The 13,652-nt window shown below is 48.3% G+C and overlaps 4 protein-coding genes across 4 annotated transcripts; 2 read left to right on the plus strand and 2 right to left on the minus strand.

Moving 5' to 3' along the window:
- Nucleotides 1-689: 689 nt before the first annotated feature.
- Nucleotides 690-5,895, plus strand: I302_108071 (uncharacterized protein; the record flags this gene model as incomplete). The annotated part of the gene is made up of 10 exons (XM_065870593.1): nucleotides 690-1,624; nucleotides 1,682-1,787; nucleotides 1,860-2,426; nucleotides 2,527-2,607; nucleotides 2,689-2,839; nucleotides 2,909-3,190; nucleotides 3,261-3,754; nucleotides 3,843-3,864; nucleotides 3,937-5,450; nucleotides 5,731-5,895. The coding sequence occupies 10 exons, from the start codon at nucleotides 690-692 to the stop codon at nucleotides 5,893-5,895; spliced, it is 4,317 nt and encodes a 1,438-aa protein (XP_065726665.1).
- Nucleotides 5,896-6,379: 484 nt separating this feature from the next.
- I302_108072 (uncharacterized protein) lies at nucleotides 6,380-7,027 on the minus strand (the record flags this gene model as incomplete). Its single annotated transcript, XM_019194155.1, has 1 exon — nucleotides 6,380-7,027. One exon carries the CDS (start codon nucleotides 7,025-7,027, stop codon nucleotides 6,380-6,382), a length of 648 nt encoding a protein of 215 aa, XP_019044278.1.
- Nucleotides 7,028-7,359: 332 nt separating this feature from the next.
- Nucleotides 7,360-10,571, plus strand: I302_108073 (uncharacterized protein; the record flags this gene model as incomplete). The annotated part of the gene is made up of 3 exons (XM_019194154.1): nucleotides 7,360-8,304; nucleotides 8,405-8,541; nucleotides 8,615-10,571. The coding sequence occupies 3 exons, from the start codon at nucleotides 7,360-7,362 to the stop codon at nucleotides 10,569-10,571; spliced, it is 3,039 nt and encodes a 1,012-aa protein (XP_019044277.1).
- Nucleotides 10,572-10,846: 275 nt separating this feature from the next.
- On the minus strand, nucleotides 10,847-11,843 carry I302_108074 (uncharacterized protein; the record flags this gene model as incomplete). The annotated part of the gene is made up of 2 exons (XM_019194153.1): nucleotides 10,847-10,861; nucleotides 10,947-11,843. 2 exons carry the CDS (start codon nucleotides 11,841-11,843, stop codon nucleotides 10,847-10,849), a joined length of 912 nt encoding a protein of 303 aa, XP_019044276.1.
- Between the last annotated feature and the right edge of the window lie 1,809 nt (nucleotides 11,844-13,652).

A 13,652-nucleotide genomic window follows, 5' to 3' on the forward strand; every position in this document is an offset into this window, starting at 1 on the left:
TGTGTGTGTGTTTGCAATGGGAGGACATGGCGAACATGAGATCATGAGATATTACTCGTATTGCCATCAACTGGTGTCTGTTTTGTTCTTTACCCCCATGATATATGTCTGTTGTCCTTGTGTATCTGTCGATGGTATGGTTGATGCTCATGACCATCCCATTGACTTTTATCTGCTAGTGGAGTGATCAGAGTATGGATGTCAGCGTTCAACTAGTCCGTACCGTATTGCACAGAGATGGGTGCATAGCAAACCTGTGTAATCTGTTGTGAAATCTGAAGACCGGTACCGGTAAGTTATCGGTGGTTCGGAGATGCGCTTTGATCTATGCCACGTGGATGATGTTATTCTTATCGACAAGACCTGTACATGTGTACGTCATTGCATATTTGCCATCCCATGCAGTACTCGCAGTCAACGATAATTTCAGTCAGATGGTAGACCATACCTCATAGCACTTCATACACATCACTCCTAGATCGCATCTGACACTGTCTATCATATCATACAATCATCATCCCTCAACCTGACTCATCCCCACTCGGCGCCAAGATCCCCATCACCCTTCCGTTCCTTTCATGCCATCAGGTCGGAGATCACTGCCTCGTCCTACCCAAATAATCCTAGAACACATACATATATAGAACAGCTTGATATACCTTAACATGTCGCATGTATCGTAAACAGACATGTCAGAATCATCACCCAAACCACCACCACTCCCACCCCGGCGACCTACTCCTCAACCACCCTCCAATGCAGATATAGAACCTGGACCACCAATATCTGATCCTGTAGCTTCAACTTCAGCCTCGGACTCAGCTATACCTCCTGCACTACCTGCAAGAGTCCATCCTACCATACCACCATCTGGCGAAGATAACACACATCACGCCGAGCCCCATGTGACTGTCGAGGGCAACTCGATAATCCTTCCTCCACCACTACCACCTCGTGTACCCTCAATATCGAAACCCATCCCACAACCCATCATAGTCAACGAAGGGAATTCTCGAGTGATCCCTGACCCCATAAATATTCCAGATGTACCCCCTTCATCTAACGAAACCCTCTATCAAGATAGTAGAGAGCAGCAGGATGTAGTCTCCCCTGTGACAGTAGCCATCACCCCAGCCACACCACCCGATTCACAACCCACTTCACCTATTTCAAGCTCAATACATTCCTTCGGCCAGTCAGTCGAGGAGATGAGAACGCCACGACCACCTTCTCCTGATAACCTCCCTCAGGTGGACGATGGCAACACCATTCCAGATCCTACGAACACTACAGGTGATACTCCCGAACCTATATCCTCCCCGGTTCCACCGCCTTTACCGCCTCGAAAACCTAATCCACCACCTCTTCCACCCAGACACTCGAAACCTACCAATGTCGCTTTGTCCACTGTACCCACCGTTGGTCCGATGGTATGGGCCATTTCCATGATACTGCTGGCATACATGGGGGTCTCACTCGTAACGCTCATCCTGGTAGGAGCTTTGAGCTATGTGGGGATGAAGAAGCTGGAAGTAACCGCTGAGAGGACGTTGAAGGAGGAGGAACCGGAAGATCCTGCGCTTGCTGAGGGAGGTGCTGGAGGGAGAGAAGCTGTCGATTGGGTGTGGGTACCCACCTCACTCTTCCTCCGTGACCGGTGGAGATGCTAATTGTACGGCAGGAATCACGCTCTTTACGCTTTGTTCCCCTTGATTTCGACTGATGTCTTAACGCCCTTTGTGGATTTGATGGAAGATGCGCTAGCAGGTCAGGTACCTCCAGTTGTGGTAAGTTGCGCCGCACCCCAGTCCTATATAGGCCGAAGTGGTGTGAAGCTGAATATCCTTGTTATCACCTAGACATCCGTCAGACTCACCTCGCCTGCACTGGGTTCTCAGCCCGTCTTGCTCAAGTCCCTAAGACCACTATCAGACGAAGAATGGTTCTCATCCTTATCAGTTCCTGAAAAACCTACCAAAAACGTGCTTCGCAAGCGCGGCAAATCGACCAGCAAGCATAATAGGAATATCTCAGGTATGTCCAACATCTCTATGGCAAGTACAGGTACAAGCTCAGAGATGAAACGATCCCGATCAACCACTTCAAGTGGTGGGTCAACGTATAATCCTGATGAACAGGCTCAGGAGGCGTCGAGGCGGAGAAAGAGAGATAGGATATTACAAAAGGTATCTAGGAAGAGGGCACCGATGGATGATAAGAATAAGATATATGGGGATGATCGATTAGATCAGCATGAACAGCGGCAGGACACCAATGGGGAGAGGAAGCATGGTGGTGAGAATAATCAGGATAATGAGTTGAATGAGGATGATCCGAATGCTGGACAGTATGTGAACTATCAGATTGGGTTTGAGTATAGGAGGTCGAGGGATGCTGAGAAGAAGGGTAGGGGACTGCATTGTCTGGTGGGTTGGGTTTCTCTTTCTACTATATTATACAAACTGAACTGCTCAACATCGCTATAACAAAACGTGTACTGATCAAGCAGAATTATCCCATCTCTAGGCATATTTCGGGTGGGGTATAAAAGGCGTAGCGGGATCTGAAATACCGGTATACATCGATGTCATCTCGATAAAAGGGACGGTGAGCTTCCTTCTCTCTCGGTAGCCTCGCAAGTCTGACGGTCGCGAAAACTTACTTTATTTTTGGGATGATCGTACGCAGGTCAACCTACGGCTGCTCCTCTCGGCGACACCGCCTTTTGTGAGAACCGGAACCTTCTCGTTTCCAAAACTACCAGAATACGACGTATCGGCTCAACCGCTCAAGAAGGGGGCGTTCAATGCTATGGAGATACCTGGTATGAAGCAGTATGGTGAGCGTTCAATCCTGTCCGGTCTCTTGATACCGTAAGATAGCACAGGAAGCTCACTATCTCTTGCAGTCAAACAGTCAATAACAGAAGTGGCCTCCGCTTTCGTCGCTCCCCAATCATACACCCTAGACCTCGACAGGCTGCTTCTCGGCCAGGAAAGCGCACTGCGAACACACAATATCGGTGTACTGCGAATCCTCATCCATAGTGCCCAGGACCTACCGAAAGTGGATACGATGGGATCATGCGATCCGTATGTATCGATCGGGATGAGTAAATACCATAAACCCGTTTTCAGTACCAGGACTATAAGGGATAGTAGGGATCCGAAATGGGATGAAGAGGCTTTTGGTGGGTGACCCTCATACTATTTGTTCTGTTTTTCATCGCTTTTTGACTGACCAGGTGGTATTGAATTCAGTCCTAGTCTCATCCGATGCGATAGAAGCAGGAGAGAAGCTCCGTATCCGAGCGTGCGATTCCGACAGGTTCTCAGCAGACGATGCCCTGGGCGTAGTCGAAGTAGATCTGGCAGAGCTGGTTGATACCCATTCATCAAAGTTGTATCTCAGAACAGACGACTTCAAAGAGGATAAACCAGGTATGAAATGTTCAGGCTCGCTGAGCTGGTCGGTCCAGTTCCATGGATTATGGCAGATGTCCTCTGAACAAATCAAACAACGCACGATGAAATCTATCGCTGAGAGGGAAGAGATCAACCCGCCTGAATTGACGAAAGTACCGATCTGGATGGAGATGCTTAGTAGGATTATTGATAGGAATGATGAGAAGTGGTATAAGGCCAGAGAGGAGAAGAGAAAGGAGACGGCGGCTTGGTTTAATGGTGAGAAGGAGAGGGATAGGCTGGAAGCTGAGGAGAGGCCCGATGAAGGGTATAGAAGTGGGATCTTGCAGGTGAGTGGGGTCGAGACTTGTTGCTCATCCTTTTCATGTCGTGTGTCTTGCTTAGCTGTTAGCTGACTGGGAGTTGTTCCGTCGTTAGTTCCATGTGCACCAATGCATAGGTGAGTTACTTTATGACCGTGATTGATGAAACATGGAATGCATAGCTTACAAGTAAAGTTCAACCTCACCAGACCTCGAAGTTGAACCATTATCAGGAACCTACTCATCCCATTCTACGTCCAGAAACTCCCCTGCAGGAGGTAAACCCGCTTTAGAGTCACTCACCGATCGTACGCCTGTCGAAAACCCCGATCCACCATCGTCGTACTGTGAAGTCCACCTGAACGATAAGCTCATCTACCGAACCAGAACCAAACAAGTAACACCTTTACCATACTTCAACGCGGTCAGCGAGCGATTTGTAAGAGATTGGACGGAGAGTAAAGTCGTATTTGTAGTAAGGGACGAGAGGAATAGGGAACATGATCCAATCCTTGGACTTGTTGTCATACCCCTCAAAGAGGCGTTCAGAACTCGCAGCCAATTCACTCGATGGTTCCCTCTCGTAGGTGGATTGGGTTGGGGAAGAATCAGGATTTCGTTATTGTGGAAACCTCTTGATATGACACTACCTAGAGGAATATCAGGATACGAGGTATCGACTTTCCGTCTTAAAGGTCTATCGTTTCGTTCCTTGGGTATTGGAGGTACTTCTGAGAAAGGTTTCTCGGTGGTACTTTCGACAGATTCAGATAAATACGAACTTGGTACTTCCTCTGACGAGGTTTCGTCCTCATCCACCCCGACCTCTGCTCGAACGTCTCTGGAAAGACTCAACTCGCCCTCCAGAACATCGTTGGACGAAGAGATCGAATTGGAATTTGATCTGTCAACCAAGAGTGTCAGACTGGCTATCATGTATCGACATTCCTGTTCAATCCTGATCACCCTCGTCCAGCGGTCGAGCGTACTGAAGAAGAAGAGGGTGATGGGTATGGGAGTCGTGAATCTTAGGGGGGTGGTAGATGGATATGGGGAGATGAAGGTTGGGATTTGGGGGTCGGAGAATGTAGAAAAGGTTATGAAGGCTCAGGAGATGATGAACCGAGACAATGAGTCTAATGGGGATGGGGTTGGGGATGGATTGTTGATGAGTCCGCCCTTGGGAATGGGGATAGAGAGAAAACCAAGTTTCAGACGAAGGATTTCAGAGAGACGATCTTGGCCTGATTCCCCTGGTTTGGCTAGGGAACGATCCAAATCTATCTCGTCGGTTAATTCTTTTTCCTCAGCGAATGGGAGTGGCAAGGGAGTACCGTTATTGGGATATGCCGAAGTGAAGTTCAAGATCACCCCTGGAGTTGGTAGGGTGCATAGGAAGATTGCAAAGCGAGATATGAGATTTAAGAGGGTATATGAAGTTTGGGAGAGTGAAAGGGAAGTGGAGATGGGTTGGGATAAAATGGGGGAGGGTGAGAGGGTGAGGAGCGAGTTGGAGGGGGTCAAGAGTGGATTGAAGGATTCGGATAGTGAGGGTGAGGGTGGTAGTGAAAGTGAGGCTGAAAGTGATAGTGATAGTAGTAGTGATGGGGATGATGATGAGAAGGATGGGGAGAAGAAAGGATTGGTTTCGGATGAGGAAGAAGATGAGATGGAAAAGAAGATGTCGGAGAGGAGAGCTCATTCACATGCTTTGCATAAACGCGTGGGTGCTGTCTCTTGATCACTGGGTATGGGTGGGTGGTTGCTGATCTGCTTGGATTCATTATACCTTAATGCTGTGTCGATTGCTACGCTACATCCAACTACAACAAATATCAATTTCGCGTATACCCTTCGAACTCCATACATTTCAACTGGTTCACTGATCGACGTCACATCGCCGTGGTCTGCTGTTTCATATGTCACGTCTCACACCACATTCTAACCCTCGCATCGATAACATCTTCTTATCTCCCTTGACCCTTCTACACCCCCACCCACAGCACAAGGGAATCTTCCAACTGAAAATAGCCAGAACAGGCCGATATGTAAAAGACAAGCTGAGTTCCAAAGTATACTCGGCAGCGCATAGTGGAGGAAATAAAGATCAGAGTAGGAATAGGGGAGCGGATACGGAAGTTGAACGTGAGGGGATATCGAATTTGTAGGGGTGTGTTATGCCTTTCCTTTCTCATCGTAGTTTTGCGATGTTGTTGTACTGTATATTTTCACATTTTGGTTGGGTCATTAGCATTTGTTTGGTCTTGATCGATCTTGGTTATATGCGAATATACGATACATGATATACGAGTAGATGATTAGATGATGAATTTGATGCTTACGATTGAATGGATTTCCACTTGTCCTTTATTGGTCTCTGGTCGAGAGAATACATCAATTCGTGAAACTCCTCCGTCTGATTGGGGATGAGTATCCATATTGGACGGGTAAGAGCAATCCACATCTTGGCCTTATCATAATTTGACTTGAAGTAGCAAAGGATTATCGATCAAAGTGGTGTCGCCATGAACGTTATGATAGAAGGATGTGGTCCTGTCCGACTATCCTTCACTTGTACTTGTGCTTGAGCTTGAGCTCTTGCTTATCTACAGATCCAACTTGATATCCACACCTTATCCCAAATATCCCACATCATAATACCCAATCGAATATCGTCGTGCATCCCGCAGCGACCGCAAGGATCGTCACCCCCACTACACTGAAGATGATCGATAAGAGTTCCTTAGAATCGGGAGGTTGGAATGGACCTTCGTACTTAACTTCACCATCCGAAGGTCTATCTTGCCCTGCGTGTATATCGTTTGAAGAGACGGGTTGGAACGAGACTTTCCGAGTTGGTAGGAGTGGTCGGGAGGTATCGTCGTGATCGTTCTCATCCTCCACAATCTCCTCCTCGTCGTTGTCTTGAGTATGTATCCGAAGTGATTTCGCGATCTTAGGTGAAGTATCGAGTGAATGTATAGGTAGATGAGGTACACTTGTACTTCCCTCCTGAACTATCTCCTCATCATTTATAATATCCAACTTCCCCGCACCTCCAGCGGAAATCACCCTTCTCATGGGATTACCGTATGGGTGAGCATGAACGCCATATACGTTGGGATGGTGCGATATCTCATCTTCTAACTGTTCGTCATCTTGTATCGGGTGGGGAGAGGCGGGGAAGAACAGGCCTGAGGAGAGGACTGAGGGGGATCGAGCGATCGATAGGGAGAGGGAGGATGAGCGGGGGCGATGATGTTTTTTCGAATTGGTGGGAGCTGGAGGGGGTTTTGACATTGTGTCTTTTGGTCCTTTCCTTGGGTCTTTCCTATCTGGAGATGTGTAGTTAGTCTACAATCTCTAATCTCCCTTGCGGTGAGCTGTCCATTGGTTGTAGGTGTGAAATATAGTAGTGTTGATTGATGAGATGAGAAAGATGGATGATATATGTACGAGTGGTGAAAGTAAATGGGCCACGCGACACCACCACCATCAGTGTACTCGTCACCACTTCGCTATAACCGTGACTGACACCATTTATACATATCGCCCATTTTCAACCTCAACGTTTCACGTCTTGACATGATATACACATATTGATCACAACAGAATTCCAGATCTAACCCACGATGGACGACCCATGGGCAGGACCATCATGGTCCACACCCTCCAAACCTTCCAGCGCTATAGCAATGACCATGCCCTCTACTGGCAGGACCACACCTCCACCAAGGTTTGACGACTCTGATCCGTGGGGTGTCACGCATGTTCCACAGGCAGAGCAAGAACCCACCCGCGAATCTGTTGATAAAGAGCAGGAGGATAGCCCGAAGAAATCTTCGGTAGAGACTCCAGGGTGGGGTGGGGAGAACCATGAGCCATGGGGCGGAGTTAAGTCTGAGCATGAGGAATCACCCTCACCGCCTGAAGGTTCTTTTTCACCAGAACCTTACACGGTAGAAGATCAACAGCCTACTTGGGATACTAGCAAATCTCCCATCAAGCGAGCTTCTTCCTCCTCTCCGCCCATATCACCTAAATACACTACAACATCGGCAGCGCCGTCCCCTCAAAGAGAATTCCCTTCACCAACTTTCCCCACCTCCTCTCCTCCCCCTCAACCACTTCCCACCTTCCAAGACCAACCCTTCGCCTCGACCTCGGCAAACCTCAGTCCCATACCTAAATCACCTTCGTTCGGAGACGACTTCGGTGGTTTCTCAGCTGGACCGTCATTTAGCTCAGGTGGAGATGATCCGTGGGGTAATAATTCTGGACCTAGTACCACCACTGTCAAAGCAGATTCAGGCTCCGGTGGATGGGGCGGAGAAGAGCTATCATGGGGAGGAGGGAGGAATGAGACCTCTTGGAGAGATACGTCTTTTGGGGAGGAGGGTGAAACTTCCTTCAAGTCGCCGATTATACCTCAGGAAGAGGATCTGGAGGAAGAGGAAGAAGGGGAAGGCTGGGGAGGAGCAAGACCTGCTAGGACGGCTGTGGTGGAAGATAGATCAAGAGGGGATGATGATTGGGAGGTAGCTCATAGGAAGATACGTGTAATGCAGGAGAGAGCGGTGAGCTTTGCTCCTTAGAGCGCCTGATTCACGGATTCACAATAGATGGGGATCTGTAGATAGACAGAGGGATAGAGGCTGACGAACTTTTTTCGTACAGCCGAAGGAGAAGACAGATGGGTTGACTCAAGCTTGGACTGACTTACTGGGGAGTCTTATACAGACAGATCTGGAAAAGATGACTGGCGCAGAAGAATTGCAGTTTGAGGAAATGGTGAAGAAGCTTGATGAAGACACGTTAGTTCCCTCTCGCTGTAGATGCTACTGCTGAGAATAGAGAAGCTGAATTATGCGACTGTTCTCGTTTCAGCATCGATCGACTACGCTCACTATCGACTATACCGCCGGATATCAACACCTACCCACCCGTCCTATCCTCTCTTATGACCCACGAACGATATGTATACGCCTTACAAAGACCCAACCCCTCACCCTCCACTTCCCTCTTGACCATTACCGCACCTCGCAGACCAACCAGGATAGATCCACTGGCACTTGCCAGCTCAAGTGCAGGACCATCATGGACAAGCAGGTCGATGCTCGGTGAACCAGATGCACCTCCTCAAGATCACTCATCTCAACAGGAAGAGCAGAACAAGAGCAGATGGTCATTCTGGGGGAAAAGGCCTGTGCCAGAGAGACAACTGACTACTTCGGGTGGAGGAGTGTTGGAAAGGAAATCAATATCATTGGCATCGCCTGATCTGAACGGTAGCAGCGAGAGACATTCAACGGATATCAAACCACCTTCATCAAGAGCACCATCGATATCTATCGCTTCATCCCGACCCAACTCACCCGCACCATCCTCTCTCTCGGTGACAAATGACAATCATGATATCGGCCACTCGGCTCCCTCAGGCACATTTCCGCAAACACAAACACAAGCACAGCCCCCTCAACAGCCTGTGCAAGCTGCCCCCTCAGCAGTATCGAGGTTCTTTGGTAGATTATCTCGTAACAAATCTCAACCTTCCACTCAAGAAGCTGAAGAGAGCAGTAATAAAGATCTAGAACTTTCAGCAGACGATTTCTCGTTCCTATCCGAAGTACCATCCTTGAAACCGCCTGAGAAAGGTGTGGGCGACTTGTTAGCGTTAGAACCAGGAAGGAACGAACAGATAGCTTCTCTGGAGAGTTTACTCAGTTCAAAGCCTACGCAATTACCTAAACCCCTCGCTCCACCTCCTAAAGGTCCTGCAGCAGCATCGGGACAAAGGTCAAATAGCGGTAGGTTTGTAGCTAGGATGAAATCGCCTCCTCCCACCGACTTTGACCTACTAGGTGATCTGAATTTCAGTGGATCGACCCATACCCAATCTACCTCTTCTGCAACTCAATCGCCAATGGTACAATCCCCAGCACAAGGCATGGCTTCCCCCTCAAATGCATGGGACGATTTCCTTTCTCTTGACTCTGCGCCTAAACCCACCGTCAAATCACCTACGACCCCCATCATCGCTCCTCCGCTCGTACCTTCCCGATCGAATACGCCGAGTGTATCACTGTCGCCTCCACCACCTCCACCCCCTAATCCAGCTATATCATCAATCGTCAGCAAACCTACCCCAGCTACACCTGTTCGTCAAGGCGGTGTGAACGACTTCACCAATTTCGACTTTGACGATTTTGGTACACCCCAACATGCATCCACATCGACATTCGACGATTTCGGCGATTTCTCTACTTTCGAATCTACCACTCCTGCACCTGTGCCTACCATACCTTCAGGTCTCCCATCTCATCTACAACAAGCTCAAACTCAGACACCTCTCAAGTCCTCAGCTATAAATACACCAGGCTCCAATAAACTCTCCACGCCTGCCAATCATGCTCGACCAGGTTCGCTGGACCATACACCCACACTAAACCTTGTGACCGGAGCATCAGCAAGTAAAGGTAAACGATGGCCTGCCCCACCAAGCCCCGTGGCTCCAGCTATTGCACCTCCACCCAAACCCTCTAACTCCACCGCACAAGCGGGATTCCCATTCCTCAGTCCACCTCCACCTGGCAGACCGAATTCGAGATTGAACAATCTCTTAGATGATGGCGCTCAGAATACTGGCACCCCTGCTTCCGCTTCAAGTGGGAATGACGGATTGGGTTTGGGTAGTCCCGTATTTGGTGGATCTCTTCAACCTTCCAGAACGGCTACTCCTACGCCACAGGTCGTCGCTTCGGCAATTAGTCCGACCGAGCTGGTGCAGGGGGGTGGGAAAGGTGGATTGTCAGCTCAGGATCTGTCGTTCTTCGATAGTCTGTAATTCGTTTTAGCATATTACGACATCAAGCAGTACCGAAAATCTGGTGTATAACTTGATGCAATGCTGTGCAATATACACATCCCAATGACAGGTAAAATGCGCACAGGCATGCAGGATACAGCCTAATGTGACTCTTCACATCGTCAAGGACATATATACATGCAGAATCATAGATAATCACAGAAATATTCCATGGTTAATCTTCGCAACGATCACCTGCATTGCAAAAAATATTGTAGGCGATTGTCCGTTCGATTCTGGTCAATCAGCAAATTTCACTCGTCGTCCAACTGCGAAGAGTGGTTTCAAAAGGTCAGCACAATGGCGGTTGAGCTGGACAATAAAGTAGACCCCCAGTGCGATTTGAGCACTCACAGGATGCATAGTCACAATGTAAGAATGATTGACTCGCCAAATTCCGTTTCGCTGCCCGTAAGGACCCGGGATCACTTTTTTCGAGCTGTTGTTTGCCGATCTGAATCCCGGAAGTGCGCCACTCTTAGGTTGGATGATGGAAAATCCAGATTGGAAACGAAATTTTGTTAGGGGTCTCTGGTCTCTGGTGTTAATGACGTTTTTGGTATCTTCTCCCAGTTTCGCAGCAACAATATCGATCGACTCCTCAAATTCGCTATTGTGGATGGCCCCCGGCTGATCCCTTTTCCTGACGCGCTGTGCACTCTCGAAAAGGAAGGTGTGGACCTCTCGATCTAGGTCCAAACTACCTGCTAAACAGACATCACCTGCCGAATCTTGGATCCTTTCATCGGATGCAGTGAGGAGCGTTACATCCAGGTGACATCTCAGGCTATCTTCCGGGATAATAATATCGATGGTAGGATATTCCAGTTTGGAAGTTGGATCGGTGTACGCTTCACGCCGACCATATAGCACTCGGATGGCTTCCTGAGCCGATTCAACCTTTGATGCCCAACGACTGAACCGTGCGTTGTCCTTCTGAGCGACCATTATGGAATCATGAGTCCGGGTCATGCTATTCGAATATTCCGAATGGATATCTCTAACAGCCATTGATCGCCGCGATTTCATGTCTGCTTCAGGGGTATTGTAAGTCAACGAAGTCTTGGTACACTGCTTGTAGCAGTAGGTTCCCGGTACGAAGGTAGTGAGCGGACGGACTCCCGATGTTCTGGGGGTTTCATGGCCCGATGTGGACCGGTATTCGAGTGATTGCTGTGGGTAGTAGTTGTAGCCTTGCGGATCATCTTCGGGCTTGACGTTAGACGCATGCCCGTCGCCTTCACACTTCATTTGAGTCACCCGCTCAATAGAATATCTGAAATCTTGGTTATCACCTTCACACTTGGGCAGATATGTCTCCTCGTCCATCATATAGCAGTCCCCGCTGCGAGCTTCAGGTGTATGTTCAAGATGTGTATGTGTGTGATTAGCAGAAGAATCAGATGGAAACGCAAGTACATATTCCTAGCTATTTATGCCAGGATTGGGACACAACCTGTACAAGACAGCCCCCCCGCTCGGGATGCTACAGCAAAAATCGGACATAGGACTGCGTGACGTTATGACCAGACCTTTCGATTCGTGGAACGAAGGTTGAATTGAAAGGAAGGAGGGAACCTGCTACAGTAGCTTAGAGCAGATGACAATGGATGTTGCACAGCATAAGTACCTTTTGCCCCTTGATCCATTCACAGACGGTGAAGGTTCTTAACGTGTCATAGTACAAGAGACGATGTTCTCGCAAAGGAAGGTCTGCAAATACAGAGGAGCGATATTCCGTGTGGCACAGCGCTCGATCAGATTCGCGGAGGTTGATACATGACGTCAGTTTCCATCTTTAGATTGATGGTGTACAGAGGACAAGGTCGAACAAGTGTGTTTCTCTGTCTGCTGTAATCACTCCACGACTAGATGAAAGATATACCAGGCTTCCGGCCAAAAAGCTCAGCGGCGCTCAGCGGCGATCACTAGGTAGGTTCCATCATATACGGTTGATTCATACACACGACTGGTAAAGTATAACAAAATGCGCTCCATTTTCCTATAATGAGAGACATGAACGTAATCATGTTGATCCAACATGTACAGATCTTTTGAAAATCGCCGCCCACTTCCCCCGGGGAAGGGTTCAACTCATTCCGTCTGTGAGCAGTCGTTGTCTACATTAGCAAGACGGAAGTCTTATCTGAAAACTCCACCAATGCGATTGTTTTACTCACTGGATAGGTGATAACGATCTCCGTTGTGACCTGTTGCGATGGTCGGTCTCTGCCCCTATTTGAGCTTGATGCCACGAGGTCAGAATGTTGAGTCCTAGATCTAAATCCAATATCACATGTATTTGAAGGTTGAGTAACTGTATAACCAGGCTCAAATCGGAAGGTTCCGGAACGATCATCTGTAATGGGACCCAGAATTTCTGTGGTGTTCGTCCCCAAATTTGCATTTGCAAGGTTCAACCACAAAGAAAATTCGGTCTTACCCTCTCGTTTACACGCTTTAGACTCGTCACATAAACTCTTGTGATCATCTTCGTTGAACTCGAACGTTCCGGCTAATCACCCATCCCCGGATGAGTCTTCCAATTGGTCAGTCCATTTGGAGAGCAGCCGTGCTTCCAGTTGACAAATCGGACTATCGTAGGGGACAAAGATGCTCAGAGGATGTGCCTCTTTGCTTTGGTATCGTAATATGATTCGCGATGACCCAACACGCCTTCGTAAGCTACCTGTTCGGGGTCAAAATTACCCGTCCATTGATCGAATTCACGAATATCCCTGGCAGTCCTTCGGCCGGATGTAGGAGACACCGGATCTTCGTAAATGATTTGTTGGTCACAATTCCAGAGGGACTATGTCGACAAAGATTAGCAGCAGTGGTATTACGAGGTCGAGAATGTGAGAGATATAAAAAGGACATGTTGGTGAATCTTCGCGATAAATGGTTGAGCAGAGTGGCAAATTTCAAATTCGTTGTTTCCACCTGGGCGTTGGTCTTCGTACAGGAGGTCAAATGCAACGATTCCAGTTGGGATATAAAACTGTGGGAATCTGAATTCCAGGAGTCACATTTCTATCTGACCTTAAATGTGAAACGCTT

The sequence above is a fragment of the Kwoniella bestiolae genome, chromosome 7, assembly GCF_000512585.2.
Source record: "Kwoniella bestiolae CBS 10118 chromosome 7, complete sequence".
Classification (NCBI taxonomy): Eukaryota; Fungi; Basidiomycota; class Tremellomycetes; order Tremellales; family Cryptococcaceae; genus Kwoniella; species Kwoniella bestiolae.